Here is a 14,229-nt window from a genome sequence, read left to right as displayed (position 1 = left end):
GAGAGGGAGAGAGAGACCATAGGACCTGTCAATGTATGGGCTGCTAAACATGCCAGCCGATTACAGTAATAGAGTATCATCTTTCATAGTACACAGATACAGGCACACTGATGTACCATTGTCGTGTGGATGATTTGACAGATACACCGAATGTGCACAACGGGTGCTATTCAGAAAAATAATAATATATATATTTTTTAAATATACCGTTCCAGTCAAAAGTTTGGACACACCTACTCATTCCAGGGTTTTTCTTTATTTTTACTATTTTCTAATATATTTTAGGTTCTTCAAGATTGCCACCCTTTTCCTTGATGACAGCGTGGCACACTCTTGGCATTCTCTCATCCAGCTTCTTCTGGAATGCTTTTCCAACTCATCCCAAACTGTCTCAATTGGGTTGAGGTCGGGTGATTGTGGAGGCCAGGTCATCTGATGCAGTACTCCATCACTCTCCTTCTTGGTCAAATAGCCCTTACACAGCCTGGAGGTGTGTTGGTTCATTATCCTGTTGAAAAACAAATGATAGTCCACTAAGCGCAAAACAAATGGGATGGTGTATCGCTGCAGAATGCTGTGGTAGCCTTACTGGTTAAGTGTGCCTTGAATTCAAAATAAATCACAGACAGTGTCACAGCATAGCACCATCCACCTCCTCTTCCATGCTTCATGGTGGGAACCATGCATGCGGAGATTATCTGTTCACCTACTCTGCGTCTCACAAAGACACAGCGGTTGGAATCAAAAATCTCAAATTTGGACTCATCGGACCAAAGGACAGATTTCCAACAGTCTAATGTCCATTGCTCGTGTTTCTTAGCCCAAGCAAATCTCTTCATCTTATTGGTGTCCTTTAGTAGTGGTTTTATTGCAGCAATTTGTCCATGAAGGCCTGATTCACGCAGTCTCCACTGAACAGTTGATGTCTGTTACTTGAACTCTGTGAAGCATTTATTTGGGCTGTAATTCCTGAGGCTGGTAACTCTAATGAACCAATCCTCTGCAGCAGAGGTAACTCTGGGTCATCCTTTCCTGTGGCAATCACCTGGAGAATTTTTTTGCAAATGTATTAAAAATATAAAGTGGAAATATTATTTTTACATAAGTATTCTGACCCTTTACTCAGTACTTTTTTGAAGCAGTGATTACAGCCTATGTTTTTCTTGGTTATGTTTCACCGTCGGGATGGTGTCAGGTCTCCTCCAGTCGTGACTCTTGGCATTCAGGCCGAAGTGTTCAATCTTGTTTTCATCTGACCAGAGAATCTTGTTTCTCATGGTCTGAGAGTCCTTTAAGTGCCTTTTGGCAAACTCCAAGCGGGCTGTCATGTGGCTTTTACTGAGGAGTGGCTTCCGTCTGGCCACTCTACCATAAGGGCCTGATGGGAGAACCTTCCAGAAGGACAACCATTCCACAGAGTAACTCTGGATCTCTGTCAGAGTGACCATCAGGTTCTTGGTCACCTCCCAAGGCCCTTCTCCCCTGATTGCTCAGTTTGGCCAGCTCTAGGAAGAGTCTTGTTGGTTCCAAACTTCTTCCATTTAAGAATGATGGAGGCCACTGTGTTCATGGGAATCTTCAATGCTGCAAAACGTTTTTTTGGTACCCTTCCCCAGATCTGTGCCTCGACACAATCCTGTCTTGGAGCTCTATGGACAATTCCTTCGACCTCATGGCTTGGTTTTTGCTCTGACATGCACGATCAACTGTGGGTATATAGACAGGTGTGTGCCTTTCCAAATCATGTCCAATCAATTGACTTTACCACAGGTGGACTACAATCAAGTTGTAGAAACATCTCAAGGATGGTCAATGGAAACAGGATGCACCTGAGCTCAATTTCGAGTCTCATAACAGTATGTCACAACTATTTATAGTTGCTCATTCGAGTTGTTTGTGAATCCATGTCTCTGTCTGTTGATCCTAGTTGGGAAGAGGCAGAATCCGGATGCGGTGAGGAGCGCAGGAGCTGGGAAGGAGAAGTGTTCCTATTTCTTCTGGCAGGGCCGGAATTCTACCGTCAGTGAAAAGGGGACGTCAGCGCTAATGACTGTTGAACTGGACGAGGAGAGAGGAGCACAGGTAGTGTGTGTGTGTGTGTGTGTGTGTGTGTGTGTGTGGGCGGGCGGGCGCGCCAGGGGAAAATGACTGCCCCCTCTCATTGAAGTAAAAGGCTGTACTGCAGGAATTGTTAGCAGAAAACAGGATCCCCATTATAGTTCATGTAAAAATGTCAATCTTTTTTAAAGAAAATCATGGTACCGATAATTGCTTCTATTACCCCAGATGTATGTCATTGAACCGATTTATAAAGAATAATGATAAAAAATGCATTCAGAAGAAGTTATAAGGACAATTTAGTTACTAATGGCAGCCTGCAGTACCCCGGTCGGCCTTCAACTTTAATTACTCAATGAGAAGGGGCGGCACTAATCTAGCCTACAATGTTACTTCCTGGAGTAGCTCAAACTTTTCATGTTATGTCTCCATGAGACGCACGCGATCTTAACAACCATTTGGCTTCAATGCGCTGTTGAGTCTTCACATAGGAATGCATGGTGTCCCGTCATCGATGTCCATTCATATATATACAGTCATCGGTGCATGTGTGTGCGCCTGCCTCCTTGTCCGTGTGTGTATGTAACCACTCTCTCCTCTGCTCTTACAGGTCCAGGTGCAGCAGGGGAAGGAGCCTCCATGTTTCCTTCAGTGTTTTAATGGAGGGATGGTGGTCCATGCAGGGAAGAGAGAAGAGGAGGAAGAGAACTCACAGAGTAAGTTACCATCCACACCTTTCCCTCTCATGTGTCTGTACGTTGTGTGTATGTTCGTGTTTGTTATATTTGGCAACACTTTACCTTAAGTTGCCCCTATAACGTACCTAACTGCATAGTATTAACTGTAGTAACAATGTTTCGTTACATAGAAACTGCTATGTAATTACACTTTTATAGAGAGGTATAGGTTATTACAATCCCAGGGCATCATCTTTCTCACCTCTAACTCCTCTCCCACATCAGATGACTGGCGGTTGTACTGTGTGCGGGGGGAGGTCCCAGTGGAGGGCCACCTGCTGGAGGTAGCATGCCACTGCAGCAGTCTGCGCTCTCGGACCTCTATGGTGCTTCTCAGCGTCTCTAAAGCAACCATGTACGTGTGGCACGGCTGCAAGGCCCAGCTCCACACCCGCAACGTGGGGTGCACTGCCGCCGACAAGATCAAAGAACAGTGAGTCCCAACATTCACAACACTTTACAATGATTTCTTTCCTAGTAATCTGACATGGCAGGCAGAAGATGGCACATTCATTCTCCCTGACACTATTATTGTCCAGTTGGGGTTAGGGTAATTTAGGGTAATGGCCTACCGAGCCACTGTGAGAGGTCAAAGGGCTCATCATGAAGACTGATGTTGAGCACTCGCTGATATGATTTGTTTGAAGTCTAAATAATGTTGGTCTCCAATCCAATTGAATAAATTGATCTCATTAGTATAACTGTGTTCAATAAGACAGGGTCAGGCCATAAGTCGTTTAACAGTGTGCGCGCATGCATGCCATGAGTGTGTGAGCCATACAGCACCTGGGAATGAATGCTCCAAGGTCAACGGGATTGATGTCACAGTTGGTGTAGTCGAAGGTTCCGTTCCACAGGTGTTTAGCCAGTTGTTTTTATGCAGGTGTCCGTTGGAGGCAGGGCTCCACAGCAGCAGTAAGGTGACCATCCATGAGTGTGACGAGGGGGCGGAGCCTACGGGATTCTGGGAAGCTCTGGGAAGGAGAGATAGGAAGGCCTACGACTGCATGCTCCAAGGTTAGAGTCCTTTTCTTTAATTAAGGGTCTATTTCTGGTAGTCCACGATCCTCCTGGTTGGTTGATGTGATGACCTTCAACCTTTGATCCACAGATCCAGGGAAGTTCAACTTCACCCCTCGTCTCTACCAGCTGAGCAGTACGTCTGGAGAGTTTGTTGCAATGGAGTTCTTCTACCCAGCCAGAATAACAGAGGAGGTCAACTCACTGCCCTTCCTACAGGAGGACCTCTACACTGCCTCTCAACCAGGTACTGTACAGGATATACACACACACATACAACCTAGGCTTCGGTGTATGGTATAACGTCATATTTCGAAATACCGATGGTATGATTTTCAATACCATAAATGTTTTTAAGATCTAAGGTGTCAAATGTAATTATATCCAGCTCAGTGCTCCAGCTATGCATTTTGTTTGCTAACTTGCTAGCCAACCAAACGTATTGGTTACAGCAGAGACATTCAATCCCTTCCTGGATCAAGATCCCTGTTGCCTATATTGTTTTGTGCTAAAAAACACACAAAAACAGGGATTGTTATCCAAGTGGGATCGATTGTCTCTTCTGTAACAAAGAAGCTTGGTTACTGCTTGACATCTAGCCAATTAGCTAGCAAGTTAGCAAACCAAATGCATGATGCTGGATATAATTTGATACGTTTTAGATTTCATATAGTCATACTTCAAATTACAGTTTAAGCAGTTGCTTATACTCAACCCCCCCCCCCCCCCCAAACATTTTATTTATATATATATACTGTATGCATGTATGCATGCATGCATGCATGCCGCTATGTATGTATGTATGTACAGCTTGCAATTGCTGTGCACTTTTCTGCAAAACTGCAGTTAATGGAAATGATTTAGTATATTTTTGAGATATATCTAGTTCTAGAAATGACAGTATATTTCATGGAGACCTAATCTTAACAGAAAGCTAGTCCTATAGTGATGACCCCAATAATATAACTCCATAGAGATACACTAGCTACCGTGGCTATTGCAGGTTGATTTGCAGCAAAAGGAGAGAACCTACACTGAACATAAATGTAAACACAACATGTAAAGTGTTGGTTTCATGAGCTGAAATAAAAAAATACCAGTAATGTTTTATTCGCACAGAAAGCTTATTATGCTCAAATAATTTTGTGCACAAATGTGTTAATATTCCTCTTAGTTAGCATTTCTCCTTTGCCAAGATATGTGTGACATATCAAGAAACTGATTAAACAGCATGATCATTTCACAGATGAACCTTGTGCTGGGGACAATAAATGCAGTTTTGTCACACAACACAATACCACAGATGTTTTGAGGGAGGGTGCAAGTGGCATGCTGACTGCAGGAATGTCCACCAGAGCTGTTGCCAGAGCATTTAATGTACTTTTTTCTACACCAATCAGCCTCCAATGTCGTTTTAGAGAATTTGGCAGTCCAACCGGCCTAATTCTTTTAATGTACTTATTATTATTACCTTTTTTAAATAGCGCCCCTTGTGTGCACATTCAGTAATACCGTATACCCCAGTGTAGTACAGACACGGTATAATGGTCTGAAAATCGCAATACTGCCCAACCCTAATACACATACACTAACAAATCTTACAACATGGCTAAAGACAACACTACAACATGTCACATAGATTTGAGCTCTCATTGTGTATGTCTATCATGACATCACTTCCTGTTCATCTTCCTGTAGCCCTCTTCCTGGTCGACAACCTCCACGAGGTCTACCTGTGGCAAGGCTGGTGGCCCCAGGACAGCGAGAGTCCTGGCTCTGCCCGAATCCGCTGGGACGCAGACAGGAAGTGTGCCATGGAGACGGTGCTGCAGTACTGCACAGGTACTTGAACACTATTTTATTTTTATATTTAACCTTTATTTAACTAAGCAAGTCAGTTAAGAACAAATTCTTATTTACAAAAAAATAAAAATAATAACCTAAATATAGGACATAACACACATCACGACAAGAGAAAACACTACATAAAGAGAGACCTAAGACGACAACATAGCAAGGCAACAACACACAACACAGCATGATAGCAACACAACATGATAACAACATGGCAGCAACACAACATGGTAGCAGTACAAAACATGGTACAAACATTATTGGGCACAGACAACAGCACAAAGGGCAAGAAGGTAGAGACAACAATATATCACGCAAAGCAGCAACAACTGTCAGTAAGAGTGTCCATGACTGAGTCTTTGAATGAAGAGATTAAACTGTCCAGTTTGAGTATTTTGTTGCAGTTCATTCCAGTCGCTAGCTGCAGCGAACTGAAAAGACGAGCGACCCCGGGATGAGTGCACTTTAACACAATGTCAAAAACCTTTAACACAATGTGACTGGCAGAATGGGTGTTTCATGTGGAGGTTGAGGGCTGTAGTATATATCTCATATAGGGGGGAGTGGGTTTTATAAATAAGCACCAACCAGTGGGTCTTGCGACAGGTATGTAGAGATGACCAGATTACATAGGACTATAGAGTGCAGTGATGTGTCCTATAAGGAGCATTGGTGGCAAATCTGATGGCCGAATGGTACAGCACATCTAGCCGCTCGAGAGCACCCTTACCTGCCGATCTATAAACGATATCTCCATAATCTAGCATGGGTAGGATGGTCATCTGAATCAGGGTTAGTTTGTCAGCTGGGGTGGAAGTGGAGCGATTACGATAGAGGAACCAAGTCTAGATTTAACTTTAGCCAGCAGCTTTGATATGTGCTGAGAGAAGGACAGTGTACCATCTAGCCATACTACTTGTAGTACTTGTACCTCAAGCTCTAAACACTCAGAGGTAGTAATCACACCTGTGGGGAGAGGGGCATTCTTCTTACCAAACCACATGACCTTTGTTTTGTAGGTGTTCAGAACAAGGTTAAGGGTAGAGAAAGCTTGTTGGGCACTAAGAAAGCTTTGTTGTAGAGCGATTTACACAAAATCCGGGGAGGGGCCAGCTGAGTATGACTCTCTCATCTGCATATAAATGGATGAGAGAGCTTCCTACTGCCTGAGCTATGTTGTTGATGTAAATGGAGAAGAGCATGGGACCTAGGATCGAGCCTTTGGGTACTCCCTTGGTGACAGGCAGTGGCTAAGGCAGCCGATGTTCTTATTTTATACACTGCCCTCTTTGAGAGAGGAGTTACCAGGCCAGAGACTCCTCAGAGACACCAATATTCCTTAGCCAGCCCACAAGAATGGAATGTTCTACCGTATCAAAAGCTTTGGCCAAGAAAATAAAAATAGCAGCAAAACATTGCTGAGAATCAAGGGCAATGGTGACATCATTTAGGACCTTTATTCTCCTTTATTAACCATTTTCTATAACTACTTGCTGTTAGACCCACAGGGAGAGATCTTCTCCTTAAAGTAACTAACTTTGGCCACCGTCCCCCCCTGCCGCACCCCTTCAAGTAACTAACTTTGGCCTTCTGGATAGCCTGAGGGAACTTATTTCTCATTTGCCTTAACGAGAGCCAGTCAGCCTGAGTATGCGTGTGCCGAGCCTTTCGCCAAATGCAATTCTTGAGGTGGACTAACTATGCAAGATCAAGGTCGAACCAGGGGCTGAACCTGTTTTTCAGTTCTCATTTTCTTTATGGGGGCGTGTTTGTTAACAATACCACTCAAAATATCAAAAAAGAAAACCAAACAAAATAAACCCTTATAAGATATAAAGTGTTGCTATTGACTTAGTTGAGTTTGAGTTTAATGAATCTTGCTCACAGATAAAACTGAAGAAATGCAGAATTTACATAATAAAAAAATTGCTAAGCAATCACTTCAAATACATATTACACGGCATAAATAGAATACGAATACTACTTAAAACATTACAGGACATTTTTTCATGGTGGAAACAAATGTCGAAATGTGGGAAAACATTTATGAACTCGAGTTGTTGTACAGTCTGACAATAGTGGTTAGAGCGTTGTTTTTCAGGCAAGTGCACTAATACAGGACAGTTTGTGGGTTGTTTTCAGAAGCCTGGTCGTGTAGTTGCCTCTTTTTTGAGGGAGCAGGTCATGCAGAGGGTGTTCAAGACATTTCCTTCACCAGGTGCACTGCAGCCTGCTCTGCAGTGACGGGAGCTGTGGTTAGACTACTCCACCTCTGGAGATGATCCACAGGGCCCTCCTCTGCACCCTGTCAAGTTGGGCCTGCTGCTTTTTTGTTGCGTCCAACTAAAACTCCACCGTATTCCAGACAAGGCCTGACCAGTGTAGTGTAAAATGTGACCAGATCTTCAGTGGGTAGGCCATTTCTGGCAAGAACAGTCGAAAAGTGCAGGCGTTTTGAGGCCTTCCTCACTGACTGCTCCACATGTGTCTCACCGCTGAGGTTAGAGTCTGGATGAAAACCAAGATACTTGGACGTTGTTACCACTGGTACTTCCTGTCCCCCTAGGATGAGTGGTGAAGGTTGTCTCTTAAAAATCATATCCGGATTTCCAGACCTTTCCCCATTTAAGAGCATGTTGTTGGCTGTGTCCCACACGTCCAGCTGGTTTGCCTCCAAGCCCATGGATGTGTTCTCCTGGATGTTGATTAGTGGTGTGGCTCGGGAAAGCCCTACATTCTGCATACCCAGTGTCCAGAGTGTCACTGAAGACAGCGTTTCTGGTGTGCCACAAGGGGCCATGGTCTCACCATATCGGTTTCTCCTTCATATGTCCACCCGAGGCCACCTCTGATCAAGGGCTGAAAGTGCCTTTCGCCATCACCCTCTGCCTTCTTCCGGTGGTGTAGCTGTGGAGCCAGACTAGTAACCTGGACAGTTCAATGTCAGGAGCTTTGCGTAATCTACTCTATCAAAGGCTTTGGACAAACAGTAACACCCTCACCCTTGTTTGGTTTTCTGGAGGCTGAAGATGTCAGGCAGGAGTGTTTGGATTTCAAAAGGCAATAGTAATGCTTGGCTTTGGGCGGTAGGCAGACTGGTTCGTGGACTCAGAGAGGACTGTTGGCATGAGTGTTTTCATGATGAAGCTCTTCTGGATTTTTCCAATGCATGAAGTTAGAGATGGGCCTCCAGACACTCACTCATCTCATTGTATATGGGTTTGACACTTTAGGTATGGGACACAAATTGGCAGTCTTCCAGGAAGAAGGAACAGTCCCCTGCCGGTAGGAGGTGTTAACAATGTGTGTGATGACAGGGGCATGGTCTTGGGAAATGGGAAAAAATGTCAGTCTCTCGATGTGCAAAACTGATAAAGACATACCCCAAGCAACTTACAGCTGTAATCGCAGCAAAAGGTGGCGCTACAAAGTATTAACTTAAGGGGGCTGAATAATTTTGCACGCCCAATTTTTCAGTTTTTGATTTGTTAAAAAAGTTTGAAATATCCAATAAATGTCGTTCCACTTCATGATTGTGTCCCACTTGTTGTTGATTCTTCACAAAAAAATACAGTTTTATATCTTTATGTTTGAAGCCTGAAATGTGGCAAAAGTTCGCAAAGTTCAAGGGGGCCGAATACTTTCGCAAGGCACTGTATCATCAAAAGAGAGCGGGAATGTGGAACTGTTTGATTTATACTAAACATAAAAAATGTTGCCTCCCCCCACAGAGAAGAATGAGAAGAAGCCACCCAAGGCGTATCTGATCCATGCAGGACTTGAACCTCTAACCTTCACCAACATGTTTCCATGCTGGGAACACAGAGAGGACATAGCTGAGATCACTGAGAGGGTGGGTCATCTATCCATCACCTGTTTCCCATCCCATCCCATACCCATTACACCAAACACATCCCTATCGCCCACCTAAATATCCATTAGATCTACACTGCTCAAAAAAATAAAGGGAACACTAAAATAACACATCCTAGATCTGAATGAATGAAATATTCTTATTAAATACTTTTTTCTTTACATAGTTGAATGTGCTGACAACAAAATCACACAAAAATGATCAATGGAAATCAAATGTATCAACCCATGGAGGTCTGGATTTGGAGTCACACTCAAAATTAAAGTGGAAAACCCCACTACAGGCTGATCCAACTTTGATGTAATGTCCTTAAAACAAGTCAACATGAGGCTCAGTAGTGTGTGTGGCCTCCACGTGCCTGTATGACCTCCCTACAACGCCTGGGCATGCTCCTGATGAGGTGGCGGATGGTCTCTTGAGGGATCTCCTCCCAGACCTGGACTAAAGCATCCACCAACTCCAGGACAGGCTGTGGTGCAACGTGGCGTTGGTGGATGGAGCGAGACATGATGTCCCAGATGTGCTCAATTGTATTCAGGTCTGGGGAACGGGCGGGCCAGTCCATAGCATCAATGCCTTCCTCTTGCAGGAACTGCTGACACACTCCAGCCACATGAGGTCTAACATTGTCTTGTATTAGGAGGAACCCAGGGCCAACCGCACCAGCATATGGTCTCACAAGGGGTCTGAGGATCTCATGTCGGTACCTAATGGCAGTCAGACTACCTCTGGCTAGCACATGGAGGGCTGTGCGGCCCCCCAAAGAAATGCCACCCCACACCATGACTGACCCACCGCCAAACCTGTCATGCTGGAGGATGTTGCTGGCAGCAGGACGTTCTCCACGATGTCTCCAGACTCTGTCACGTCTGTCACATGCTCAGTGTGAACCTGCTTTCATCTGTGAAGAGCACAGGGCACCAGTGGCGAATTTGCCAATCTTGGTGTTCTCTGGCAAATGCCAAACTTCCTGCACGGTGTTGGGCTGTAAGCACAACCCCCACCTGTGGACGTCGGGCCCTCATACCACCCTCATGAAGTCTGTTTCTGACCGTTTGAGCAGACACATGCACATTTGTGGCCTGCTGGAGGTCATTTTGCAGGGCTCTGACAGTGCTCCTCCTTCTCCTCCTTGCACAAAGGCAAAGGTAGCAGTCCTGCTGCTGGGTTGTTGCCCTCCTACGGCCTCCTCCATGTCTCCTGATGTAGTGGACTGTCTCCTGGTAGCGCCTCCATGCTCTGGACACTACGCTGACAGACACAGCAAACCTTCTTGCCACAGCTCGCATTTATGTGCCATCCTGGATGAGCTGCACTACCTGAGCCACTTGTGTGGGTTGTAGACTCAGTCTCATGCTACCACTAGAGTGAAAGCACCGCCAGCATTCAAAGTGACCAAAACATCAGCCAGGAAGCATAGGAACTGAAAAGTGGTCTGTGGTCACCACCTGCAGAACCACTCCTTTATTGGGGGTGTCTTGCTAATTGCCTATAATTTCCACCTGTTGTCTATTCCATTTCCACAACAGCATGTGAAATTTATTGTCAATCAGTGTTGCTTCCTAAGTGGACAGTTTGATTTCACAGAAGTGTGATTGACTTGGAGTTACATTGTGTTGTTTAAGTGTTCCCTTTATTTTTTTGAGCAGTGTATATTGCAACCAACTCCTCCTGTTGCCGACTTAATCCAGACTGATTTCCTCCTGGCCAGCCTGAAGTTTCGAATTGGCAACCCTCCGGGTACTGAGGATAGGGGTGGGATTGATTTCAAAAGTGTGTGTACTGACCACAACGTTTATTTACATCTTTGTGTGTCCCAGGAGGCAGAGGTTTGTAACCAGATAATGCTGGTAGAGGATGTGTTGGCACGGCTGTGTAAGACCACCTACCCCCTGGCAGACCTGCTGGCACGGCCCCTACCAGAGGGAGTCGACCCCCTACGCCTGGAGATCTATCTAGACAACGATGACTTTGAGGTGAGGCCACGTCCACACCTACGGTACCATCAGCTCCCTGGTGAATTATGACTTTTTTGTCTAGGTTTGCCTTGGCTCAAACCATATTATTAGAGGTTTGTCTACTCGATCTGTGGTTGAGCTATGTTTGCCTACAATAATGAGACTCTCTCCAGTGTGTGTGACAAGGGATCATACTGGAACATTGTACACTGGTAGTCAAGGCAAACGGGTCTAAAACAGTCCTTCTTTCTGAAATCCATACAGTAATCACACGGAAGTGTCCTTCAGTCTCCTTGAACTTTTTGTTGTCTCTGTTTTTATGTACATAATATGATCTCCATCCCTTCATCGCCTTCTGTCCTCATTTTCTCTCTCTGGCTCATCATGTGTTTTCCTCTGCCAGGGTGAAGGGGCTTATGGGAAGGTAAGGTCTTTGAATTGAGAGCACAGGTGGCCCCAGATATGTACACAGCGTCCTCACTTTGACTAACTACATCACCCATAATCCTGTGTGTGTTGCTTTCTGTCTCACCTCCCTCCTCAATCTGTGTCTGGATCAACACACTCACTCTGAACCTGTCTTGCATGGTTTGGTCTGTTTCAACTCACTATGTAATAGCTGTGTGGATTTCCTGCACTAGATGCTCCTGGAGTGATGAACTGGACCAATGACCATGTTGTGACCTTGAATTTTCTTGTGAATATTGTTTTTTGCAACTCATGGGTATAAGGAATTTCACAAGAGTTGATATAGCGGTTGACAGATTTTGTGTTTATTGTGTGGTAACAATGTGTATTTGGCCCCCCTGTAGAAAGCTCTGGAGATGTCGAGGGATGAGTATGAGGTGTTGCCAGGTTGGAAGCAGGTGAACGTGAAGAAAGCCAAAGGATTGTTTTAGTACGTTGGACAGAAGGCTTGACCACCGGATGACGTCATCAGCAAGCGACGGTCAGTGCATCGTGGTTCAGTTGTAACAGGAGCCCGCCACTGAGAACTCTTTTAATTTAACATGTCACCCCTTCATCTCCGGACTGGAGAGGGCTTGGGAACACACACTTCTGAGAACCCAACCCTGGTTGGAGGGAGGGAAGAGGAAGAGAGACGCAGTGGGGGAAGGAGTGAGGATCAACAGAGTTGTGCCAGCCTTGTGTATAGTTTTCTTCTTGTATTTGTATGTGTTACCAGTTTTGTTTTGTAATTCTAAATGTAGGTAGTTCAGAGGTGTGCGAGTGAATGTTGAGTGGATGTTTGTAATGTGTCGGCACCTGGCTTTTTAAATCCACACTGTGTGTGTGTGTGCTCGTGTGTGTGCTCGTGTGTGTGCTCGTGTGTGTGCTCGTGTGTGTGCTCGTGTGTGTGCTCGTGTGTGTGCTCGTGTGTGTGCTCGTGTGTGTGCTCGTGTGTGTGCTCGTGTGTGTGCTCGTGTGTGTGCTCGTGTGTGTGCTCGTGTGCGTGCTCGTGTGTCTGTGTGTGTGCTTGTGTGCTCATATCTGTATGTGTGTGGGTGTGACCATGCTTTTACAGTATCGCCCATACAGCAGTTTGTCTTCGAGCAGGAGAACCACTCTGTTTGACACACCCCAAACAGACTCTCTGCAAGCTGTTCTTTGTGCATTTGTGCATTAGAATAAATAATTTATATTTACTCCATATTAGGAATAAAAAGCCTTTTGAGTATTATCTATGAGATAAGAAATGAAATACATTGTATTGTTATTCATGTTGAGGTTGTCATATGTTGATAAGTAGTTGGACAATAATGCTCCTTACCCAAGAGACTGTACATGTCGCCATTGTATTGAACAAATCATGTATCTACTACATTCTGAAGTGTCTGTTGTCATTGCTAGGTTGTCCTGCATCATTCAGGTGCTCAGATTGAAGAGCATTGTTGTATTTTACAGGCATGAATTTACAGAATCTTATAAATTCAACATTGTATAGTGCCTTGCTTTTATGTACAGTTTATATATAGAACGATATTAGTCTGTGTTTTAAAGAATCTCTTTGTGATATGAAGGATATTAGAGAAATAAACATTGAAATTAAATCTAAGGATGTTGTTTTACATCTTTATCACCTGAAATGGTCTAAATGGATATGTCACAAATAGCACCCTATTCCCTTCATAATGCACAGCTTTTGAACAGAACCCTATGGGCCATGGTCAAAAGTAGGGCACTATATAGGGAATAGGGTACCATTTGGGACATACACATTGTTTCTTTAATCCCTTGGCTTTCAGTTTCCATATAATACCTAAACCCTCAATGACACCGAAAACTGGTAAGTCTGTTATGTTCTCTCAGATAAAAAACAGAGGTGTATGTTTATGCATATGTATCAATTGATTTAAGTATTTTGTTGCTAGGGTATGTTGATGCACAGTTTCTCCAACAGAGTGCGCTGAAAGACTGCTTATAAGGTATGTTCTTGTCACCTCTACAGTGGAGAGGATGATGCTTAAACACAGAAAGATACTATGGGAGAATCTCAATTGCATTTCCTTTCCTCAACTTCTCACATCACGTTGGGTGGGTTTTGAGAAGGAGGTACAAACTCTCAATTGAATTTCCTTGATTCACTGAGATTCTCCTCTTGGTTGCTGTTGAGTCATAGGGGTCATTTTAGGGTGTTGCATGAGTCAAGTCAGGTTGCTGTAAATTGCAGGCTTTTTTGCTTGCTGACATAACTATTGGTGTCACTGCGTAAAGTGCAGTCTGATTG

General features: G+C 44.4%; 1 protein-coding gene across 1 annotated transcript in view; it reads left to right on the top strand.

Annotated features, from left to right (window-relative positions):
* The window catches only part of LOC135517537 (supervillin-like), a 109,762-nt gene extending 96,220 nt beyond the window's left edge, over positions 1–13,542 (top strand). Inside the window, exons 28-36 of the mRNA XM_064941934.1 lie at positions 1,928–2,082; positions 2,669–2,774; positions 3,021–3,228; positions 3,679–3,812; positions 3,907–4,062; positions 5,514–5,657; positions 9,401–9,522; positions 11,364–11,519; positions 12,314–13,542. Of these exons, the coding sequence (XP_064798006.1) occupies positions 1,928–2,082; positions 2,669–2,774; positions 3,021–3,228; positions 3,679–3,812; positions 3,907–4,062; positions 5,514–5,657; positions 9,401–9,522; positions 11,364–11,519; positions 12,314–12,400 (1,268 nt within the window). The 3' untranslated portion in view covers positions 12,401–13,542. The remainder of the gene's footprint in view (positions 1–1,927; positions 2,083–2,668; positions 2,775–3,020; positions 3,229–3,678; positions 3,813–3,906; positions 4,063–5,513; positions 5,658–9,400; positions 9,523–11,363; positions 11,520–12,313) is intronic.
* The last annotated feature ends 687 nt before the right edge of the window (positions 13,543–14,229 follow it).

Source organism: Oncorhynchus masou, chromosome 28 (genome assembly GCF_036934945.1).
Source record: "Oncorhynchus masou masou isolate Uvic2021 chromosome 28, UVic_Omas_1.1, whole genome shotgun sequence".
NCBI classification, from domain to species: domain Eukaryota; kingdom Metazoa; phylum Chordata; class Actinopteri; order Salmoniformes; family Salmonidae; genus Oncorhynchus; species Oncorhynchus masou.
This window is presented reverse-complemented; position numbering and strand designations above follow the sequence as displayed.